Source organism: Apis laboriosa, unplaced genomic scaffold (genome assembly GCF_014066325.1).
Source record: "Apis laboriosa isolate Shangri-la unplaced genomic scaffold, ASM1406632v1 scaffold13_cov153, whole genome shotgun sequence".
NCBI lineage: Eukaryota > Metazoa > Arthropoda > Insecta > Hymenoptera > Apidae > Apis > Apis laboriosa.
In genome coordinates, this window is record NW_025221370.1 from 1,664,523 (window position 1) to 1,689,937 (window position 25,415).

Below are 25,415 nucleotides of genomic sequence, written 5' to 3' on the forward strand. Positions count from 1 at the left end.
GCCAAGATTCCGGTATCTCGAGTTTAGAGATTTGAGAGGAGGGATAGGAAAGAAAGAAAACTCGTTTCGGTCGATCGATCGATTCGATCCGCTTCTCATTAACGATTCTTTCGTTCCGTTTCGTTATTTGTCCGTAAGGGTAAGGGGTCAATGGTGGTCGTGGCCGGTATATTTACCTTGTCGCAACCACGGTGTTGGGTACAGTTCAATTCCGTTACGTGGACGTAGCCGCGGGCTTCCCACGCCAATTAAACATGACTCATTAACGGGCAGAAGCCGGTAGCCGAGGATCGATGCCTGGGCCGAGGCCAACCCTTGTATGACTCGGCGCGGCCACACGGCCAATCGGAACTAATCTCGACGGAACTATCCGCTCTATCCTCTGCCGGCCGTTCGCCGCGCCTCTTGTAACTCGGCTAAACTCGATCCTCGTCGCATAAACGTTTTCTTCGCGTTTTCGCGATCCTTTCCCTTCCTCGTCCGAGATTTTAATCAACCAACCAACGAACGAACGAACGAACGAACGAACGAACGAACGAACGAACGAACGAACGAACGAACGAAGGAAGTTGGGACGTTTTTAATTTTACTTTCTATCCCGTGGCGAAATTTCGCCCGATAAAGGTGCGAGGTTTCGCGCCGGGGTCAAGTATCCAGGATTTTTCCACGAAAAGCCCGGAGATTCGCAGATAGCACCGCTCACCTTTGCGCTCCGAGGAATTTCTGTCAACGGGAAGAAAATAACGGTACGTAAAACTAGTAACAATACCCGTCCCCCTTGCGGCTGCCGTGCCGTGCACGTATTATGCGAGCATTAACCGTTCAACGATGCCGTGGTCTTCTGCCCAAGTCTACGAGAACATCGCTGTCGAACGGGGCCCTCTAACCACGGACACGAGTCGAAGGGGCGGAAGGGGGTGAATTATTGCCCCAAGATTTCGCGATCGCTTCCGATAGTCGTGGATTCCACATGGCGGGTATTGCCGTGGTCGCCTCGTCGCCTCGTGCCTCTGGTAGCCGTGGAATCTTTCGTCGTTTGATTGCTCGTCGGATTTTCCTTGCCCGATCCCAGCCGGACGATAGGGGATACGCTCGTTAGAGATACGTTGATGCTCGAATATATTGCCGGATTCGAGTGATTTAACGACTGTGCACGGGTATAGGTCCGATAAAACCGACGCGTGGCCATGTTCCCCAGCGAAACAACGTTTGTACCCTCTTCTACGCGCTACTAGACTCTCTACGCCCTGCGTTACGATGTCGTGGGATTTTTGGTCGAGCTTCGAACATTCGGGGGATCCCTCGAGTGTTCTTAATCCGGAGATGGAGATATTAAACGAGTGATGATTCCGAAGGAAAAGTAATTCTGATCGCGCGTAAATTGGAATTTACGGAAATATGGAACGGAAATATGGAAACTGGGACAGGTGCAGAGATAGACGGAGGACGTTCACAGCGTCGATTTATTACGACGGTCCACGATCGCTCGATGATTTCACGATTCTCTTCCAACAACGCTCTCTGCCTACTCTCGTCTCGTCGATTTCCAATTTCTATCAAATAAAAGCGCCCACGCTAAAGGATCCCTCGCACGTATCGAGTTGAATTGTTATTCCTCCGAACTTTATCGCATCCTCGATCGATAATCCGTCACCGCGGCTGAACGGAATAACTCCGTTTCCGTAATTAGAAGCGAAAAACGAGAAGCGTGTATCGATCGAACGTATCTCCACGGATCTCCACGGTATGGAGAACGTCGTGGATCGTTGGGAACGTGGGCTGGGCCGGGCTACCTCCCAGTCAAGTGGACACTCCCGGATCTCGAGGCTTCTCTCCGAAGAAGGTGTCGTCACCGGTCGCTCCTCTCCGTCCGCGTGCTCTTCTCCGAATTACGTAACCTCGAGCGTACGTACGTGCGCGCGTTTGCCTGGCCTACAGCTAGTCGCTCTCGCAACAACCGTACCCACCGCTCTTCAAAATCCACACCTTTCCTTTCCTCTCGTTCTTTTCCCTCCTCTCTTCTCTTCTCTTCACCTCCATAAATCGAAATCGTGGACTCCCCGGCTATCCCAGGGTTGTTCAGGGGGAGGATGGAAAGAAGGAAGAAGATTCTCTCGCGTTGGGGAGGAGAAGATTGGAGTTTGGATGGGGAGGGGAAACGCGTGTACGTACGTGTACCGCACCTTCGTCACGAATAACGTATAAACGAAGGTACGTATAAACGGCGCGTCGTTGCGCTCTCTAAATCGACGGACGTCGGTGCATTTACGTCGCAGGCAAGCCGTGCATCTGCCGGCCATTCAGGCCTTTGTCTCCCGCTAACGTGGGCGTTGCGGAATATCTATTGTCGGCGCGGCCGCCGCCGTCCCTGCGCGCGCCTTCGAAAGCGTTCGCATGATGCTCGCGATGCATCATCCAGCTCCGAACGAGGTCCACGCTCGATAACGGGAAGGGTAATATGTTGGACGGACGTGCGAAACGTGCAACTGCCATTTAAACTGCCGTTTCCAATTCTATAATCGGGCGGATCCCTTCTGTAATCCATTGCCCCTTTTCATCCAATTCTCGCGATTCGAAGAAGAGACTGAGATCAACGTGATTCGTTTCTCGAATATGTTTTTCGAATATACGCCAAGTATATTCCTCGTCGAAACGAGAGAATCTCTCGAGCGAGAAACTTGTTGATTCCGGGAGGAAGGTGCGTCACGAGATATATTTTGGAATTCGATGGAGGTCTAATATACGTTTTTTTTTTTTTTTTTTTAGAGGTCTCCACGTTTTCGCCAATGGCATTTTAATCGATGTCGAAGTCGAACAGCTGGGGATCCCGGGAGAAGGGAGGGGGGAAGGGGCCCTCTCTCCCCTCGATGTGCCGCCACTTCCCCCTGGTGCTCTTCTCTCGACTCGTCGCTGCGAGTTTTACGAATTTACATGTCGACCATCGTTTGCAGCAACGAGCGTCGTCGCCCGCGAGGTGTGGCCACACACCGATGCCATACACGCGCTCCTCTGTACAGACGCGTGCGTCTGTGTACGCGGCAGACACGGCTACGTACGTCCGGTTTCAGAATACTCGCGTAGCCTTTTTCTTCCTCCTTTTTCTTCTCTCTATTTTTTTTTCTTTTTTCTTTTTTCGCAGTTTAGAAGAATTGTTGACTGGGCAGTGGAAAACAATAAATATACGGGTTTAGCTGAACAAAACATTTGAAATACGTGTATCGAAGGGAAAGAAATAGCTACCAATTATGAACTTTAAATTCTATAACAAGAGTAATAATCGATAATAAGATGGATATGGATATTTTAGAAGGACGTCGGAGAGAGATGGTTAAAAATAGTTAGTTTGTTGAAAAGGAAAAAATTCACGATCGAATTGTCTTCGTCTTTCCTCCTCGATTCTCTTAAGCTTAAGTCACGCGAGGAGAGATTCCTAGAAAACTTCATGGTCACGTCCACTCAAAAACTTGCGTGGTCACATTCTCCATTCAGACGCTAATTTCAAGTGTGCTCTTCAGTCACACCCAACTTTCTATCCTCTAATCAAACATTTTTCACTCTCGCACCTATAAAGTCTCTCGACTAAAATAAAATATTCATCTCTCCTGTTCGTAATAAAGGAAACGAACGTGGGATGATTATACGACGATTCCGACGATTTCTTCTTCGTCGTGCGATTCGATCTCTTCGATCTACACTCGATTCGAATGCATCGGCGACAATCATCCCATCCGTTGGAAATCGAAAAGGAAGAGTCGACGCGATTCGGTTTAGTCCCCCTCCTCCCCCGTTTTTCTCGGGCGGCGGGAATAAATTCGATCGGGGTCGATTCGTCCCGGTTAGCGCTCGTTACCACGAGGAAGAGGAAGGAGACGGGCATAAAACGGGCTCCACGATTTTTTCACGGCCCACGAAATATGTCGAGTCAGTCGCTTGCAGCCTGCGCAGTCGCTCGCAGTCGTAACATCTGCCGCCGCTGATTGTCGAGAGTACCGTACGAGCTAAGCCGCGAACGGATAGAAGGCGCCGCGAGTGTTGACCGCGTGTCATCTTCTTTCATTGCCTCGGCTTTTATTGCGTTTCCTCGCTAAATCACGCGCCACCTTGCGCGCAAGCCTCCAGTCTCTTTCGAGCGTTGTCTCTCGACGGTTCAACGATCTGTATCTTTCCTTCTCGAAGAGGAAGAGGAAGAAGAAGAAGAAGAAGAAGAAGAAGAAGAAGAAGAAAAAGAAGAAAAAGAAGAAGAAGAAGAAGGGATGATGGAAAATTCGATTCAATCTTGTTCCCAATCGAACGAATTATTCCTCGAATTATCAACGATTTTTAGTAAACGATTGCGACAAGATAGAGAACAAGATAGAGGAAAAAAGGAAAGAGAGAAAGAAAGAGACGCGCTTCAACTTCCATCCATGTTACGTGACATGATGGAGGATCGGGGCGAATAATTACGATAATTTATCTCGAGTAATCTGGTATCTGGTGAAAAGAGACGATGAGCAAATAACGTAACATTCCAATTAGAGAAACAGAGAGGGAGAGAGAAGAGAGAACGTGGTAACCGGTTTCACAATTTCCATCGACCGATCTTTATATACATCATCGTCTTAACGAGACTCGAGCCCGAGCGAATCCAAGAATTCGCCTTCTTACATCGACCGTAATCATTCGGTACTTTTCTTTTTTTTTTTTCCTCTCTCTCTCTCTCTCGAAACTGTACCGATCGATGTACCACGACGAATCGAACGTGATTTATTATCCGTCGTCGAACGACGGCGGTAACCCCCCGCGTGGCGAACACGCGTCATTGCACTCGTCTCGTTGGAAGAAACGAGTCGCTCCCGGCGGCTCTCCGGATTTACATGGAGCGGTGCGCCGCTTAGAAATCGTACGGTTACGCACAGGTGGTTCTATTTATACGATCGCGTCCGCACTTTCAGTCTCGTTCCTTCGAAGCCAACCTCTCCACTCCTAGGTTACATCGCGCCTAAGGTAACACCTTCTTCTCGGCCAACGACGACCAACGACGGACGTTTGGTGCGGCTGCTGTTATTGCGAATATTTGCGTAACGCAAATTCCGTATCCTTCTTTTTTCCTCCCCTCTTTTTTCTTTCCTCTTCTTTTTTTTCGATCTTCGTTTTTCGATCCAGCTTATTGCAAAATTTTGATAGATGGCCGGTTGTTCGAGGTGTTGCCGCGAGGTGGATATTTTACGCTCGGTGAGTTGGAAAAATTGGGAAACGACCAGTGACGAGAGAGGAAAAGAATGCTGGCGCTGCTTCGTACGGTACTCGAAGTTACTTTTACTCTTAATTTCGCGCAGTTCCGAATTTTATAAAGTCGTTTCTCGACGAACTTCAAAGATTCGACGAAAATCCTGTAATCGCGTTGGTTCGTTTTTCGAATTGCAACGATTGCGGCATTCGATCTCCGAATCTCCGAATCTCCGAAATCTCGAGCGTGGCACCTCTCCGTCCATCGATTAATCACCACTGGGGGATTAACCGTCCTCTGTAATTAAATATCATCGTTCGATTAAACGTGGATAGCCGTGGATCTCCGATTCCCGTGTGTTTATCCGACCTCGGCGCGGCCGACGGGATCTCGACAAACCTGCAATTACTCCAATCCTCTCCGACGATCGATCCTCAAATTAGGTGATCGACAGTTCCGCGCACGCTCGAGAAACACGGTATTCTCCACTATTCCACCTACCTACTTTGCCTACCCTGATTTCCTTTTAATTCTCCTCTCTCGAAGAATCCTGAGGTCGAATACCGTCGATATTTCGAAAAAAAGAAAGGAGAGCATCGACGAACTGGTGGAAGGAAGCAAGGAAGAAAGGAAGGAAGGAAGGAAGGAAGGAAGGAAGGAAAGAGGCCATAGTGCGTTTCTATTTGGAGAAAACGCACGAGGCTTTCTATCTTTCGTAACCCCCCTCTCTCTACGAATCTACGAAAAAAAAAGTCTCTGATTATTTCCTTTCGAATGCGCGGATCGACGAGGGAGGAGATATGGTTTGAGATTATGCGCGAAGGATTATTCGACGTAGGCGGTACTCTACCCGTCCGTCCACCACCTAATTTCCTTCTTCCTTTCTCGACCGGGGTTCGTGGCCGCCGTTCCACCGCTGCTACGCTTTTAATTGAGCCCCGATCGGCAAGCTATCATTCGGATCTAAGCGATCCGATGGCAATGACCCGGTGACCACGTAATGATCACGTAACGACCGACCACCGCTCGTTAGATGAGATAACGAACCGCGCGATATCCGAGTTTGGCCCGAGTCTATCCGATTGCTATAGATGGGGGGAAGGGGGAATCGTAGAAGGATCCGCTTGCCGTCACCTGTTTCCCACCTAGATCCTATCTCCTCCAGAGCTTCCGATCCGATCTCCTCCTCCTCCTCCTCCTCCTCCTTCTGTCCCTGAAACGTTCTCGAGGGGATCGATCTCGACCGAGGAGGGAGAGGTATCGCGATATAGATCCCCTCGACGAAAGAATCGATCGAGGTCCCCACGAGGATCCTCGAAATCGTTAATTAATCGAGTCGATCGGATCGGTACGGTTATTTGTCAGTTTCGCCGTATCTGCGCCGATTATTTCCGATATATCGGAATATACGATGCCATTTTCCAGGCGTTTAATTATAGGCGTCGATCCCCTCCATCACGCCGGGTCAGAGGAAAATTGACCGTACACTTATTCCGTGGATTTTTTAATAATTAATTTTTTTGTAATTTCTTTTTTTGATGTAAGCGGCGAGTGCTACTTATTCATCTCGATGGACTCCGTTATTGCTATAATGGAACGAACGGAGACGTAAAAACGACGGATCGTAATCGAGCGTGATCGAGAAGGAGGAGGAGGAGGAGGAGGAGGAGGAAGGGAGTTGATTATCGGATGGCCAAGTTCCATCCGGTTCGCGGTAGCACCGAGATGGGAACAATTTCTAAATCTCTAAATTACAGATCGGACGTTTACTATCGAAAGAAAGGCACTTAATTTGTAGGACGGGGGCCGGTGTTATAAAAGAGAACCGTTCGTTCGTTAAAACGTTCCCGAACCGGTGTCTGCGTGCCTCGTAAATAAAAGGGGAACCGGAGGTCGAGCACATATCCCGCCCTTGTTCCTATGATTATACCAACTCTCTCTCCACTTGTTTCACGACTCGTTTCGTCGTTTCTTCCAAGTACTTTGCCAATCGTTGCACGGATATTTCTTGATTGGCGATTTTTTTTTCTTTTCTTCTTTTTTTTTTTTTTCGACAACGAGTCCCGTTGTCGACAAAAGCCGATCATTACGGCTAATTTATTCTCGTACGACGGAAGAATTACGATTCTCTATACGCTTGCACTCAAGTTCTCTTTCTTTTTTTCTCTCCTGAGAAGAGAAGAAAATGATGGAAAGTTTCGTTCTTTTTTTTTTTTTTCTTTTTTTTAAGGGAGAAGGAAACAGTCGAAAAAAGTTTTTCTCGACGAGAGGAACGTACGCGAAAATTTCTCGAGATACTCGAGTTGGCGGAGTTTGCCGAAAGAAGCTGTCGTGGCGCTGTTGCGTCGTTAACGGGATATCTCGATGGAAACATTTTTATAGTATTTTTATAGTACGCCGGTGCAGAGTTGAGACTGCGGAGAAGGAGAATAAACGCGTTTGAAAACTCGACTTCTTACGATTTTCTTTCTCCCCGCTCGTTTCGCTCGAACAAGTTTTTCCTCCACGAGTTAACACGATCGACGTCTGTTCCCGTCCGACGATCGCCCGTTCGGCGGCCACTGCTATTAACCATCGTGGTACGCGCGTACTTCAACCGCGCCGCTTCTCTCCCTCCTTTTAAAATAATATTACGGGACGGAGATCTCGACGCGGCACTATTAGCCCGGCGACAATCTTAGGTGTAAAATAAATATCGAGCCGACGGACGGACGAGGAGATGTGAAATTCATTGGAAGAAATAGGCGCCTCGTTATCGATGGCCTTGTATCATCCTCCGACGCTGTAAACGGAACACAAGCGGTGTATATCCCGAATTAGCATCCGTTCGATCCTATCGTTGACGAAATGTGTCCGAAACGTTCGAATAACGTCCCTAATTTTTGTTCCTCCTTTCCGATGACTCAAAGTCGTAGGCGCGGTTTCCAAAGATCGAGGTAATCGAGATGATAAGTTGATCGATCGTAAAAAAAGAAAAAGTTGTGCCACACGCGCTGTCCGTTTCCTATCCGATTCGTGGACTCGATTAACGCTTGGACACAGTTAAGCTGGATTATATATATAATATATAATTGAATTCCTGTGCGTGTGTCGTTCTCGATGTCAAGCTATTCGAACTTATTACCGTTCTTATCGGCAGGGTAGGGAATAGAGAGACGCGCAGGCGAGGCGAATATCGAACAGACGTCGGCGAGGATCGCGGAAATTCGCAGATTGGAGGATTCGTTCGCGATATCGGCGGCCGACAAAAGTCACGATGTTTAAACATTCTCGTATACCGGGTAGCAATAACGAGCCGATACTTCTTATTCGCGTCTCTCTCTTTTTCTCTGTACTCCCTCTGTACACGCTCAAATGTCATTTCCAGTGCGGCACACGCTCATTGTCCGCGCGGAGTGCTTCCTTATACAGGATCCCCAACTCTTTCTGCGCCGGCACCGACACCGACCGGCTGAAAAACGGCGATGCGTGGCCGTTTTAATCGGCTTTTCTCGGGACATCGCCGACGAACCCGCACGATACCACCGGCGCCATATCTATATTCCGCCATTAGTTACCGCCGTTTGGAAAAACCTTCGATCCTCCTTTCTTCTCTTCCTATTCCTCCTCCTCTCACCCCCTTTCATCTCGTTCGAAAGCACGCGTGTAGAGGATACCGCTGCTCGCCCCTGTAATCGCGATCGTCGTCTCGATCGAACGAAGGGACGCCACCATCGCTTCTTCCTGCACCCCCCGGATCGTACGGCGGATTTGAATTTGTCAACCGAGTCGAACAAACCAGCTTCTCCGGAAGTATCCGTTTTCTTTCCAATCCCCTCCTTCCCTCGAAGTGTTTCGAGGTGTTTCTATTTTGCGAGAGAGAGAGAGACGCAGCTTTCGAAGCGTTGCCTATCTTTTTTTCCTTCCTCTCTTTCTTTCTGATACGTGTAATTACATTACTTTTAGAAGAGTAATCTTTTCTCGTTCGACTTTTGATTAGCCGGTCCAATTACCGATTACACGCCGCCCCGCGCCGCGTCTCGTGATGGCCGTAGACACGATAATTGGACGGATAATTCGGAAACGCGTAATCCCGGCAAGGACGCGCGTAATTAATCAACCATCGTCGCGTGACGTCGGTTATTCTATATTCCTGTTGTAACGAGATTGTTCGAGAGTTGCCTCTCGCCTCGCGGAAGAAAACGGGGGATTTTTGGATTTCGTCCATTTATTTTTCCTTCATTTCATCATCAGATGATCGAAAGGTGTATCTTCTCTTGTTTTCTTTCTTTCTTTCTTTTTTATATCAATCCCTGATAATCGTCCCGATGATGTTTTAATTGCCCGTGAATGTCAATATTAATGCGCGTTCCCACCTTCTTTTAACCCGCCACTTCGATCGAACGGCGCCATTAAACAACGGCCGGGTTCATTGGTCATCGTTTCCTCGATGTCGCATCGTCCCTCGTCCATTTCTACTCTCTCCTCCTCCTCTTCCTCCTCTTTTTCCGACTCGGTCGGCAACGAAATCTATTTCCATAAGCGAGATGATGATATCGCTTAATCATCTCGGTGGAGGGGGATTGGCCTGATGGATCGACGGATGGCCACGTCGATTTATCAACCCGATATCCGACGCGCTCGTGTCCCTCTCCTCGATCAAATGGATCGAGGCGTAATTTCTTTCACGAATGCACGCATCGCGTGCTCCATATGATACGCATACGCGCCCCGAGAACGAATATTTCTCGTTTATTCGCGCTATGTAACGTTATGGCTGCCAGAGAGAGAGAGAGAGATATGTTTAAATACGTTAATACCTTTGATATCGACGCGCCTGGTGATCGCCCTCATGGCGGATGTTCGAGAAAGTTTTAAGGAGTTTGGGAGAAGAGGCGAGGCTCGAAGATTCTTCATTCGTTTGTAAATGGATAATCCGATAAGAGATTTCGATTTGTAAAAGAAAAAGAAATTTCCCATTTGCGGTAGTCGTAACGATCTGTTGCTTCCCCGTTATCGATTATCCGCTCGATATCAGGGGATCGAATGTCTCGTAATCGGATTCGTCCTCCTATTGTCCGTGCATCGAAAGATGGTGGAACAGAGTTTTCGCGATTAATATCAATTAAACTTTCCACTCCGTTGTTGCAATAAATGGATTTAATTAGTCGAAGGATAACGAAGTTGGTATATTAAGAACGGGGGAGGGAAGAGGGAGGGGAGATTAAACTCTGGTTGAATTAATGCCACCGCAGGGAAGAGTTTCATAAACGCTAGCGGTAGCCGATCGTTCGAGCATATCGATGGCTATCTCTCTCTCTCTCTCTCTCTCTCTCGCTTTCTTCTCACCCTATCCTTCTTCTTCTCCTTCAGAGGTACGAGGTGCATTATGCTTATGAAGCGCTTTCGTGCGTGACTTATTTTCTTAAAGGCTTCTGCTCTTCTACGAGACGCAGAGTCGATTCATCCACTTACCTTAATACCACCAAGTATCGAGTGAAATTGCGCTTGTCCCATGTTCAACGCTTGTCGTTTCGATTCGATAAATAATACATTCGCGTTATTTTCCAAACATGGTGAGTTATTATATCAACCGTATTAATTAAATACAAACTCGACCAAGTTTCTCTCTCTCTCTCTCTCTCTCTCTCTCTCTCTCTCTCTCTCTCTCTCTCTCTCTTCATTTTCAAATCCTCCTCCAATCGCGGAAGATACGAAGGGATACGAACGATCGAATTAAAAGGCGGATTTCACGGGGAATAAAGCGGCCGTCACTGAACGAGCGTGACTGATTTCGAGGCCGAGCCACGACGGTATTCTTCCTTCCACGGATGAATCTGTGGCGTGGCACGAGGTGTATCGCATAAAAGGGCCCGGGTACACGCCCAGCCCGTCTCTCTCTCTCTCTCTCTCTCTCTCTCTCTCTCTCTCTCTTTCCCTTTCAGGGGTATTCATACGTTGGCCGCGCCATAATGCGTTACCCACACGAGACTTGGAGTGTGGGTGAGAAACGCGCGCGCAGGTATTCCGTTCGCCGCTTCCTGCTCGTTTAATCAATGACATCTTTAAGCCGGTAGACGAATGGCAAAACCGGGATGGCGAAACCGCCTGTTCGTGTACAGGCGGCGGGAGATGCATCCTGGGAGAAATGTTGGAGAGCGCCCTCCCTCCGCCTCGAAAGTCGATCCGAGTCGAACCGCAAATCTTGGACGATGATGAGAGGAGGAGACCGGTCGAGAGCTCGATGGTAATTAACGACTCCGGGAGGCGGAGGGGGAAGGAGAGGTGATGTTTTGCCGGTGGAGTAATTAGCAAGTGACACGTGTTGCGTGCATTTATATATATATATATATATATATATATATATATATATATNGTAGAAGAGCGAATGAGAGTTTCTTTTTAAATCTTCAAAGAAAAAAGGAACGAAGAAGCTTCTCGTTCCTTCTCGCTTCTATTTTCATCGCGCAATTAATTAATCGATCGATTCCCATCCCTCGTCGCGACTTTCACCAAGAATCGCGCCACCTTCGAGTGTTGCACGATCACCACGCATCTTTATCTTCGCCCGGTGTATTCCTTATCTTAGGCGCGTATAATCGATGACGTGTTTACGAGGAAAGCGGTGAACCGTTGCTGAGATAAGCGTGGAGGGAAGATAAAACTTTTTGCATATATTCCTCTCTTTCTCTCTCTCTCTCTCGCGTGTTCAACATCGAACAACGTTTCGCTCCTCTTGTTCTCTTGTTTCTGCTGCTCCCGTGGGGATGAAGGTGTCTCGTGTCGCGAAACGTGCCCAGGATTTCCGATCCCTGGATGGTTTTTCTTCCTTTTCGACAACACGAAGACACGCTTTTCGACGAAACGAGGAAACGTTTCACGCAGAAGGAGAGGAGACGTTTCCCTCGAGGAGAGGGGGGACCGTTCGCTGGTATTTTTCACGGAATCGAGGATTAGGACGGAGGGAAGAACGATCGCCGCTATCTCGAATAAATTATTTATTAGGAATCGGCCGCGGTGAAAGGTAGAAAGCTGCCGCGGTCCATCTCTGTGTACCTAAGACAGAGAGGGAGAGGGAGGAGGGAGAAAAAAAACACGTTACGATTTCTTGCGCAACGTGGTCGCGAAGGATGAAAGTTGGACGCGTTTCGTGGGATCGATTTTTCGGCTAAAAGTGGGCCCCTGGGAGGTGGCGGAGGAGAGTTGCTCGACCTCTCTCTCTCTCTCTCTCTCTCTGTCTCTCTGCTGAATCGAATTCGATCCGCTGGGAGAAATACGGAATAACGCGCAGATGTCGCGGGTAAAAACGCGAGTCGAAAGCGCGGAAAAGAGCGAAGGTCGAAGAATGAAGCGAAAGGGAGAAGAAGGATTGGGTGGAAATGGAACGGAAACTGGTCCACGAATTAACGCTTCCTTCTCCCTCTTACGAGATCCCATCCGTTGGGCATCGGTTAACGAGGGATCGGTCGATGGCCCGAATAAGGAGAGGGACGACACCGGTGTCATAAAGATTCCCCGCCGCTCGAATTGAGCCGTCCCGTGGTTCCGCGTTCGATCACGATTGACAGTTTGGTAAAAAGACTCTCTCCCTGTCGTATGCCGCGTGTAACGATACCCCCTCGAAGATGTACGATTTCGGTTCCCGGAACCGCGCCTCTAATTTGCTCTCCTGTCGTCGAAATGCGGCCAAGAGTGGCCCTCGAATCGTTTCGAGAAAAGAAAGAAGAGCGGAATTTCGAGAGAAGGATCTTAAATACGTACACCGGCACGAAGCAGGGGAAACCTGTAGCCTTTTTTTCTTTTCTTTTTTCTTTTATTTTCGGTATAATTATCACGGAGCAATGTACAATTATTAAATAAGACGTCCGCCGTACGTTTCTTGCGACGATATTTGCGACGAGATGACAAGCCCGACAAGATCATAAATTATTAATAAACCAATTTCTTATCCGCTATCTTGATGTACGGTTTATAAGAGACAAAATTGTCGTCCATAATTTAACATATTAATCGAGAAAGGGAAAGGATCGAAAAACGGATTCGAAATAATTCGCGCGATACAATACGAATTTCGAAGGTGGATGGAGTCCTTATGAATCGTGAGATACAGGTTCGTTCTGGCCGATGCATTGAGAAGAAGGTACACTCGGTGTTCTCTCTCTCTCTATTCCCTCGAAGGTCCATTCACCGTGTCGGTTAATTTGGTCAGCCTCGATTAGTCCCGAACGACTTCCAGTGGGCAGCGAACCGATTTATCCCGCAGCTACGCGCGCAACGTTAATGAAGACGGTTGGGCCGTTCAGACACGTACCTGGCTGGATCACCTTTGCTCCACGGGGTAAAAAGAGGTCCGCGTTTTGCATAATCCGCTCGAGCGATCAATAATTGCCGTGTTCGCGTTCGAAATGTGCGTACACGCGAATGGACTTGAGGTTTCTCCTCTCTCTCTCTCTCTCTCTCTCTCTCTCTCTCTTCCACGCTCAATTGTCCCTCGAATCAACGTATATTCCCCCGAGGGATAAGTTTCAACTTTGCAAGTTTGGAGGAAAGGAGAGAGTAATTTGAGAGAGTCGGGGTAGATAGATCGATCGCGTGTCGCCTCGGACGGATTAATCCACCGTGTCAAAAATTGCTCTATAAACACCCTATCTCCGGTAATGTCTACATCTGGCTGTTAACCTAATCTCGGGCGCGAGTCGCTCGGCCGTGGCGGCGTACGGAGAGGCGATCGTAATAAAAAGAAACCGTGTATAATATATAATGGGCCTATCTTCGTAATAACTCGTAGTTACTTCGGCCACGGTAGATCTTGCCGATAATTCCAAAGACAGGCATAAGCCGGCCTGTTGCTGGGAGCATGGCTCACCTGTGATCCCCTCCGCTGGGAAGGGCAGGATCCGACGACTAATTTATTCCTCGTGCTCGACCCCGAAACTCCTCCGTCTTATATATATATATATATATATAATATGGCAATATTCCCGCGACGATTCTAATCTACCGATGGTCGATAAAAAAGTTGCGAACCGGCGCGCGAGAAATTCAAACGTCAAGGATCGAGGGTTCGACATTTTTCAGAGGATAAAATCGCCCAGAGGGTAAAACGGATTTCTTCTTAACTTTGTGCACGCGTCTAAGTGTTCCTTTCCAACGTGTTGCGTAATAAATTTAATTATCAGGCTAATTGGCTCCTGGTTCAGAGAGAGAAAAAGAAAGAGAGGGGGAGGGGGGGGATTCGTTCCTCCCTCCGCGCAAAGATTGACAAATGAAAGAGCCCTGTATCAATTTCCTAAGACGACGGCTCGTTAAAAGTTATCGATCACCGGTTGCCAACGTATTATTATATTTATTAGTGGTCATTATCCATATTAAATTTTCTTAATTACGTTTTAACCGAACTAATAACAACCCGTCTTACGATAACTCGCGTTACGATACAACGAACGGCGCCCGCCTCGGTCCTCCCACCTCCTTTGCATAAATTATTTTCGCGGGGACTCGGAGAACGGCGTAACTCGCGGTCCTGACAATGTATTGATCGCCGGCCATTTTTATCGCGAAACATTTGTAGTAATTAAATTAATTCCGCCGGGAGTCGTTCGCTCGCGGATTGCCCAACGAATGATTGATGAACGTTATATTCTCATTACCAGTCTCGCTACTGTGGGAACGTAGTGTGTGTATGTATAATATGCGGTATATATAGACCGATATATACGTATACATATATATGTATATACGCTCCTTATGTATACATATATATCACGAGCGTACCGGCATCATTAAGAACAGTTTACCCGGTCTTTCATTAGTCATCGCGGATTTAGTACGTCGTTTGATTTCATACGGTCGTACACGTGGAACACCAGGTCCCTGTATCGTTTCGATCTCCCCCTCCCCTCTCCCCACCCTCCTCTTTTTTAAAGGATATATATATATATATACGTAATATCTCGAGAGCGAGATTAAAAGGACCTCGATGTTTTCATCGAATCTTGTGATTCTCTCTTTATTTGGAAAAACAACGCCGCGATAATTGGAAATCGGAAATCGTGATGGAACTCCTATTGAAATATGTAACTCGACGACGTGTCCTTTAATTAGAGAAGCGGGGAGATTGCGAAGGTAGTAGTAGGGACATTTCAATGCGCCGTGACGCGAATGACATTACGATTTCATTGTCGTGGCCGAAACTACGGGAGGGATCCGGGGTTAGACCCTAGCCGCCCCTCCCCCTGGTCATGAATAACAAATGCACGTAACGACGAGTTTCCTGAAAACGGGAACGCTGTCATGGGCGTGTCTCGCGTGACGAGTATCTCTTTTTTCTTTCTTTCTTTCTTTTCTTTTTTCTTTCTTTTTTTTTTTTTTTTTTTTTTGGATCGATTTGCCGTCTCGTTTCGCAAGTTCCTCCTATTCCAGACACGATCCGCGATTGCGAACATGGAATTATCGTCGCAAGCGAACCGATGCTCGCGTCTCTCTAGCATCGTAGGCGGTCGTAGATATCGTCAGGAGATACAGCCGAGAATCTTTATCGAAGGCTTGATATTTAAAATTTAGTACGCGTTTCGATCCGTAATATTAATTTTTCAACGATTCTCTCTTATTTCGATTTTCGGCTTTGATTATTTTTCACTCTTTCGAGATGTATTCGGTCTATTCAAACGAACTTATTTAAACATTTTTGATCGAGTCTGTTTTCAGTTCTCTATTCCAATAAAATTTCTATTAAATTTCGATCGATCGAAATAGAAATTCGTCTTTCCTTTTCGGTTTCTCTTCCCCCCTATGGATTTGTAGCGCTTGTTACACCAATTGTCAAGCGAGTTACGTTATTAGCCGTGTATCGTGTCGCACGACGCTGCGAGGAAAAGGCGGTCATTTTCATCGTCGACATATCGCTCCAGCATTCCCACGTCTCGTCAACAGGCGTTACTTGGAAACAATCGCTCTCTCTCTCTCTCTTTCATGGTGGTCGAACCGTCTTTGCGATCTTCGTTCCCCGAATCATCCGCCGTGAATACGAAACAGTTGCGGGTGATAAGGATTCATAGGATCGCGACGAAAAATTGTGCTTTACTACTCGTTGCTTTGTTTGTTGCGTTGATCGTCGCGTGTGGCACGGCCATAAATCTTGGGAAATACGGATGGAAATAAACAAGTAATTAAGCGCGACAGGCGAACACCAACGATGATCTTGTAATTATCCTCGGAACGTGAAAAAAAAAAAAAAAAAACGTAACGAAGACAAATCGATTCCCGTTCGATTCCCGAGCGAAATTATATTTTTGAATCCATCCGTCGTGATGGATGATTTCGTATCTCGTTCACTTATTATTTCTGATACAATCTCGTCCTCATCGAAAGTTTGATTTTCGTCGCTTTCGATCGATCCTCGGATCACAATCGACCACGATCGAGCGAGTTCGGATAGAAGCGGTAGAGAGAGAGAGAGAGAGAGAGAGAGAGAGAGAGACGGTGGGCAGCTCTCGGGTCATTCGGATCTCGTGGGAACTGGTCGTGATTAGTCCACGTCAATAGCAATGCTAGTTATGCTAATTGCGCGAAAGCACTTGGGCCTGCTACCAGCATCGAGCTCTCTGCCAGATAAGCTAGGTACGAAGGTAGTACCTTTGGCTATCGATTTATCGGAGAGCTCACTCCCTCACTCCGGAGGGAGTTCGAGATCGGTTGCTCTCGATCATTCGAGCTTCGACTTGGTCGACTCGAGAGAGAGAGAGAGAGAGAGAGAGAGAGAGAGAGAGAGAGAGAGAATTCTTTCGTTATTTTTTCCCTTGTAACGCTTGATATGCGAAGAAAAATACAAGAATTTCGATATTCGTCATCGGCGAAGGGATGGAATTTCCAAGTCGAGAACCTCTGTTGCAACGGAGGGAAATATTTAAAACGCTACACCGAGAGAGCGTTACACTGTAATTCGAGTAATTCGAGTATTGGGCGAACAAACGCGCGATGTTCGGTTATATGGCGCCAAAGGGGAAGCTCGTTCTCTGCAAAATTGATGGTTTAATGGCGGGGACGCGCGTTAACGAGTACCGTTCGTTTCTGTTTCAGGCGGCGGGACCGCCGGTGCAGCTGGAACCAGTGGATCTGTCCGTGAAAACTCCCGTGGTGTTGCAGGTGCCCCGGTACAGTCCAGCGGCTATAATTACCGCCACGGCTAGAAGAATCCCTTCACCTTCCACGACGCCTACGCCACCGCCGCTCTCCGCGTCTACCGGTGAGTGAATCAAATTTAATCGATAAATTTCAACGTTAATTTAAACTTAAACATCGTTGGAAAAATCGATACGATACTTTCGTTGAAGGAAATCCCCGGAAATTATCCCGATAATCTTATCCAGTAAATATGTAATATCTTGAGAATTCGACGAATTCGAGATCGTTTGAAATACGCGCAATGGGATCGTTGTCGTCGCCGAGGCGCGTTTAAAATTCCAACGCTCGCAACATCGGTGAAGAATCGCGCGTTACGAAGGCGAAGGGAAGCGCCTCTATCGGCTATCGGCTGTCCCTAACCGGCGGCGCGCAGGTGCACGTGTAATCTTCTTAACAGTGGTCCCGACTTCTCTCGCTTATGGACAAAACCGCGGAGATCTCCTCCGATTCCTATTGCTTTATGGGTTAATTATGTCCGATTTTTTCCGCGCACGACCATTCTATGGAAAACCGATTTCCGTTTCACGAAGCCTAGGATAGGCTGTACAATCGATATCTCCGCGTCCTTGCCAACGTATATTTCAACCGATACCGGTCTTCGAACAACTCCCGTTGTTTCTGTACGCTACGTAATGAAAATTTTATTCGCGGAGAACGATGAGGATTTCTTCTCCCTCCTCTTCCTCCCTCCCTCCCTCCCTCCCGTTAAAAATTGAGAAATCAACTAGACACGTTTTTACGAGATTAAATCGGTACCACCACTTACTCTTACCTTTATCGTTGAATTGCCGGGTGTTCCGATGAAACGATGCAAAAGAAAAAAAAAAAAAAAAAGAAAAAAAACATCTGGTTCCTGAAACGATCCTAAGAGATCTTAATGGCCTTTGAGAGAGAACCAGCAGTTTCATAGCGGTCCTCGATAAAAAGTCGTTGCCTAGTAGTTGGTTTCTCGCGCGCGAACGTGGGCCGCGTTTAAACATTCGGGGGGAGAGGGACACGCCTCTTTTTTATTACCTGTATCGCCGGCTACGCAAAAAACAGGAAAGAGAGAGAGCGAGAAAGAGAAAGATAGAGAGAGAGAGAGAGAGAGATAGAAAGGAGGAAAAAACGAGTGTAAGGGAAGGGAAGAGGGGAAGAAGAGACAAGCGTGCAACGACGTAGAGCTCGAGCCCGCTTCTGGCTAGCATTTGGACCCGCATTCACTTCCATTTCTGGATTAATGGCCACGCACACCTGCGCAAAGCCGAGTCCGAATGCGATTGGGGTCGCAACCCGTAGTCCTTGCCCGGGGCCATCGTTGTCCTATAGTCACCAGTCTCTCGGAGAATATACTTTTCCGTTCGCTGTCCGCCTATTGCCAATTTGTCCGAGCGCCACTCACGTATAAATGTATATATATATATATATATATATAATAAGCCAAGCTTGAACGAGGTGTGATTCTCCTCCGATATACGATGGAAAGGTTAGTGTTAGAAGTGAGTTCGGTGTTTAACCCTTGGTTCGATCCAATCCGTTTCTTTTTTTTTTTTTTTTTTTTTTGGATTATCGAACACTGCCGCGACAAAAAGATGCGAATCCCTTTGGCTTGATTTCATAACAGGCGGAAGATTCAAAAAGAGAAGCTGCGTCGAAGCTTCGTCCAAGGTTCGGTTGTGGCTATGATAATGCGCGGATATCGAGGTTGGAACTCCTCCACCGTTCGAGGTCTATAGGAGGCCTTGCGTATAACGGCTCGCGTCCGTTTCCTCGCGCGTCCATAAATCGCCGGTTGGTGGCTATCGGAAAATTCCGATCGTGCGTGGATATACCATATACGCGTGCGAGAGCCAGCCGACCTGTTGTGCGCCACTCGATGCACATTCAACCGCGGCTCGATTTCTGCGTTCTAGGGATGTCCACGCGGCAGAATGAAACGCGTCGTTTTATATTCGAAATGACAAAGTTTCTTCTCGCTTCACTTCGGATGGATAAACGATTTCGATGAAATGATTTTTGAAGGAAAAAAATGTTTCCTCATCGAAAAATCTTCGTCATCCTTCGTCTCAAATCGGCAAAGCGTTCGGCGTGTAACGTTTCGTACCAGCGATCATCGCGAATCTCGCAACACCGGAACGAATCCTATACGTCGAGAAGTCGCGTTACGCCACGCGCGTTTCGAGCTAACCTAACTCCATCATCGTCTCAAAATAGCAATTAAAGTCCTTCCACTCTCCCCGAACCAAGTATGCATCATGATAAATCACACGCTTGCGACAATCGAGACCTCCAAATTTGCTACGCTCTTACGAACGGAACGAAACCTTGGATATCTAGAAAACCTTACCTGCCGATCGCCTAAATCGCGAAAAAACGGGCAATTAAGGTTTCTTTTCTACGTGTTTCGGTGCCGTTTACTCCGCCGTTACTGACTTTCTACCAAGAGTTTATCTCGCAAGAATGGTGGACGAGCGCATTAGCGCGATGCGTGCCTCGCCTGCTTTCGCCCGGTCGTCTTTTTTTTCCCTCTCTGAAAAATGGTTTCCAACGATTATAAAGAAAGAAAGAAAGCTTGTCGATGGGGTGTACAGAAGTGACGTCACGCGTGGCACGGGGCGTGGAACGATTCGGTAAAAGGGCGAACGACCGTGATACACGTATCTCGTATATAATACGTACACATATCGAGTGAAATTTGCCGAAATTTGTCTTTGTTCGTAATTGCTTCGATCGAAATTATATATAGGCCTATGCTTCTTGAATTTGCTCTGCCACTTTATTTTATTCCAGGAAAATTTTAATTTTCGTGTAATTCTAATTAAACAAACATTGACTTCCTCGAGTTGGTTGTGATAATATGATAAAGGGAAGAGGGAGGGGAAAATATGCAATTTGTGCTGGTAGAAGATACGCGTAATTTGTATTAACGATGAGAAGTGTTGGTTTGAAAGCGAAGCTAAAAAATATTCTTTAATAGCTGTTTAAGTGAATGGTGGTTGTTGTAACCGTGTTAGGTAATACAGAAAATATATAATTTGTAGATATTTAATTGAATTATGTATCACTTCTATTAATAATCGGAAAGTCTCGGGTTAGAAGTCTCGTATTAAAATTTTCTTCAACCGCTTAAGTGAATGTTAATTATTCGTTGTAATTCGCGTTATGTAATCGCGATTTATCGAGATATTATTATAGCTTGCGTTAATAATTCGCGCGTTTCGACGCAACTTGGAATTAAATTAAATTTTCCTATTTATATATATATACATATATAAATATTTTCCTTCTTCGCGGAATTGGAATTCAAAAAAAAAAAAAAATAAAAAAAAGAATTCGAACGAGCATTGATCAAGTTTGTCAAATTAAACAATTAATCAAGCCAAGATAAATGAAAATTCGTCTCGAAGGAATCAGACAATGCCGTGAGATACTCTTGCGAACCTTCGTGTCCGTTATCCTCGTGGCGAAATTAATGAATAAAAAAAAAAAAAAAAAAAGAAAAAAAACCAGGCAAATTAATTATACAAAAATAATACCGTAAAACAAAATCTCGATGTGAAACGCGAGACAAAGGTTTCTTATTTAAATATATATAACACCTTATTATCTAATTACTCATTTTCGATTTTATCTCACGAAATCTGTTTCCCTCCCCCCCGCGCTTACGGACGTTTGCATTTGTAAATCTCGGCATCGGAGTCACGCGTTGAATTAACTTCACGTACAAAATGGTGGAGGAGTCTCTCTCTATTCCCTGGCAAATTAATATTATTATTAGCGTAATTGCTAACCGCACAGACAGACAGATAGACAGACAAACACCTTTGTTGTTCGTTTATAATTAAAGAAAGTTTATCCGGAGAAGACACGCGTCGACATTTTTCGTTCGATTCGATCCATTTTCTCGACGGATTTCCTCGACGAAAGCACAAAAGATATATATATATATATATCATTCATCTGAAGAGAAAGTGACGCGAGCTTTTCGGCGTTCGTTCGCTCGAGAACAATCTTTCCTTCTCCCGGCAAATCCTCTTGCCATTTTTTTCCCCACCCCACGGTTTTAGAGAGGAGGAGGATGACGGATAGACGTACCGTTTTGTTGGGAGTCGGTTCGAGTCCACGCTCCCAGAGTTTGATTGTCTTTGATTAATTACTCATGCTGTTTCTCGGCCGGCGGAAGCCGACGGGTAGCAATCTAGATAATGCGTAACTGTATTAACGGTTTCACCGGGATCTTCTTATACGTTTGAAGAGAGAAAACATCGGCCTGACGGCGCTCCCGTCGAAATTTCGCGGGCGAAATGTATAACGCGATATCATTTACAATTTTCATTGAAAATTCGAGATTTGTTTATTTTACTCTGGCGAACGACACCTGTTAAACTCCACCTTACACAACTGTCTATTCGATCGACGAACGGAACGGTGGCCGTTCCACCTCGTCCCACGTGTTCGCCCACAGAGCGGTTTAAAAGCTGATAACGGAATCGCGACAACGTTTGCAGCGTTGATCGGAAGTTAAACAAAAAGGGATAGAAAGAGAGAGAGAGAGGGAGAGCACGTGCAGGGTGCACAGTAGCGGCGTGACACGGTGTGTTGCAAGCCGGCAAATAGCGGCTTGTTATCATAGCTCTTCCTTATCTCGAACGGTTGCGGCCGCCGGTGGCATGTTTCGAGCATCGAGATAAATCCTTGGCGAATGGTGAAACTGATAATCGGTGACCGGTATAACCGATTCGATGATAAAAATCGTGTTGCACGGTGCTCGGTCGGATTTGTAGAGCCACCGTTGTTGGGTAATCAGTTTCGTTTCGAACTGTGCCTTTTGGTTGGACTTTTAAGCGGCGCTCGATTTTTAAGCGTCATCGAACTCGACTCGATAGATATTGCGAAAGGGTAAATTTCAAAATTTTCTTTCTTCATCGATATTATCCCTAGTTCGAAATATCATTTTTTCCAATAAAAGGGCGGCGGGCAAGTTTCGATAGTGTTATGCGATTTTATTAGGCCGCAATTAAGGGAACGTTTATGGGCCCTTATCAGAGGCACGGAGCACACCGTGGCCATGTTCCGTCGATCGAGATAAGTCCTCGTGCTGAATGGCGAGGCGATCATCGAACGAGGAAGGGAGTAAAAGAAGGAGAGAGAGAGAGAGAGAGAGAGAATCGCTCTCAGGTAAGACGAGTAGCAATAGACGGTGGTCATATCGCGCTCCGACCATTTCACGATACGATCTTAGATTCTTCAAGGGGGTAGAGACGCGTACTCTTTCTCTCTTTCTCTCTCTCTCTCGTTTCCTCCTTCTTCTTCCCTTCTTTTTCCATCTTTAACCGATAGTTAGAATCGGATCCGTAAGCGATTGTGCCGTGTACAGAATCGATCTAGGGAGCCCCTCGCGCTTCGACACTGTCAGCAGATAAAGTCGGATAAAACCTTCCTCCTCCTCCTCCTCCTCCATCTCTTTCGTCGTCGACTCGCCTCTTGTTCGCATGGGATGGGGAGGGGGGACGTTCTTCGAGTCGTGCCTTCTTCGATCAACTCCTCTCCGATTCCCTGTTAATTAGCTAGTAATGCCGGATCGTTCTGGGATTTTTTTTTTTTTTTAATTAATAAGAGACCCTCCTCTGATAAGTCTACTCGCGTTTATCCCTTCGAAGATTAAACGAATGAACGAACCGAATGAACGAACGTGATTTACGCGGTTTTAGATGGAGACGAATGTTTCTCTCTCTCTCTCTCTCTCTCTCTCTCTCTCTCTCTCTCTGTTTTTTCTTTTTGCGAGAACCTGTCGGTCGTTATTTATAACGTTATAATATCGGTTATCGAAAATTATTCAGCGTGTAATGGCCGTTACCGAACGAGACACCTGTTGTCTTCTTTTTTTTTCCTTTTCGTCGATAACATCAAGTTCGCCTTGACTTACCTTCGTACGTACGAACGAAGCCTGCACTTTTTTCCCCTCCCCTCCCTCTGCGATCGAGCGCAAGATACCGGGACAATTAATTACATTTATGCTCCTTCCTATTCAATAACGGCGCGCGATAAATATTTTATGAGGCGATATTATATACAAGCCTGCGAATATATACCCCCCTCGCGATTTATCAAATCGTCGGGAGAATTCTCAATCGATCAAAACTATTTTCTCCGGATAGATGGATGGATAGATAGATTGAATCGAGGAAGGAGATGGGGAAGGAAGAGGGAGACAGAGACAGAGAGAGAGAGAGAGGCGTGGAGAATAGAGAGAGAATCGCAAGAGCGAGCCGGGGAAGATGGATTTTCGTGGAAAAAAAGAGAAGCTTCTTGGCGAGGGCAAAGCGTGAGGCGAATCTTTAAGTCGTTTTACGCTTTTACATAACGCCAACGTTCCGTTGCGCCACGTTTTCGTCCTCGTCACGGTGTAAACGGTTGGTACCGTTCCTCCTTCGTGTCCGACCTCCTCCTCCTCCTCCTCCTCCTCCTCCTCCTCCTCTTTCTCCTTCTCCTTCTCCTCCCTTCCTTCTCCAACTCTTTTCGAGAGCCTAAACCAGCCGGCTTGTGTAAGCTATGCCGATGGAAACGCGTCGCCTCCTTCACGACTTTCTACTTCGTGAAGTCCATTTCTCCTTCGTTCGTACTTGTTCCTTCCCTTCACCTTTTTATTCCTCGCTGAGTTATTATCCTGGCCGGTTGAAAGGTGGAGAAGAGCAATGTGCACATACACGCACGCGTACACGCCGGTACGCACCTCGAATTCTCCCGTATTTTCCCGCGTGACGGACACTCGTTGACGGTAGTTGATTTATAATATTCGCGAAACTCTCCACGAATGAAATGAAAATCCGAAAGGGAAAGCGTCGAACGCTAATTTTCATAATTTTCGAGGTCTTTTTAAAAATACGACTTTCTCGTTTAAGAAGAAGAAGAAGAAAAAAAGCAATTATATTATACCGGCAATTACGGAGCGTGAAAAGGCTAAGATTTACCGACGTTCATCAAAAAAGAAAGAAAAAAAAGAGAGAGAGAGAGAGAGAAATCCATCGGACGAGAATTTACGCGCAAGGAATAGGAGAATACGAATTGAATGGCTTTCGACGACGAACCGTTCACCTTCCACCAATCTCTCTCGATGGAAACAGCGTTTAAGAGGAAACGGTAGCGGGGCACACTTTCGAACGAATCAACCGGTGATAATCGAGCAAACGGTCGGAAGTTGATGGGTTAAATTGAACCAGTCGAATAGAGAGGTTAACGGGCGGTCGAGGATGTAACGAGGAAATCCTTGACGCGCCTCCGGGTCTCTAGAAAGGCGCCTCGATCCGAATCGAAAGGTTGACGCGATGAGCCGAAAAGGAGGAGAGACGATGGCCATCAAACCCGGAACCATTCGTCGTCCTCCTCCCTTCTTTTTTTTTTTTTCTCTCGGTTCTCGATACAATGGTGATACGACGACAGGCTCGTCTCCCGTTGTTGTACTCAAATCGAGTTTACTCGCCTTCACCGAAGATATCCGCTGACGTTTCGAAGATCGAACACCGAGATCGCCGATCTTCGAGGACCGCGCGTTCGCTTTTGTTTAATCTCGACGATCGTTGAACAGCTGGCCTTGCATCTTCATCGCTCATCTTTCTCATCGAAATTTATTATTACACTTACGATCCTCGTCTTCAATCTCTCTCTCTCTTGAAATTTTGAGAACGCTCTAAAAACATATTTAGCGATCCAGGAAGTGGACGTGTTCTTTTTTTCTTCTTTCTCGAATCGTCTTCAATTTTTCCCTATTTCTCTCTCTCTTGAAATTCTGAGAACGCTCGAAAAACGTTCTTATTTAGCGATCCAGGAAGTGTTCTTTTTTTTTTCTTTCTCGAATCCATCAGGCTCGTGGAGTGGCGCGACGATGATCGATACCCCCGGGCGCGTTACCGGTAATTAAGCACGTATACTAATCGGCCGCTTTAAGACGTGCTACGTACGTAAGATCCGTCCAAGTGGGGGTGTTCCTCTCCGACATGGCGGGGGCGTGAGAAGTGCCTTAGCCCTGTGACCCTGGTGGCCCCGATGGTACTGCTCCTCCCGTAGG

At 46.7% G+C, this 25,415-nt stretch overlaps 1 protein-coding gene across 3 annotated transcripts in view; it reads left to right on the forward strand.

The window, feature by feature from the left end:
- Positions 1 to 25,415, forward strand: part of LOC122721088 (Krueppel-like factor 3) — a 241,667-nt gene that overhangs the window by 66,866 nt on the left and 149,386 nt on the right. For all 3 annotated transcript variants that reach the window (XM_043948348.1, XM_043948346.1, XM_043948347.1), the window contains exon 3: positions 17,267 to 17,432. In XM_043948348.1, coding sequence (XP_043804283.1) covers positions 17,267 to 17,432 — 166 coding nt within the window. The remainder of the gene's footprint in view (positions 1 to 17,266; positions 17,433 to 25,415) is intronic.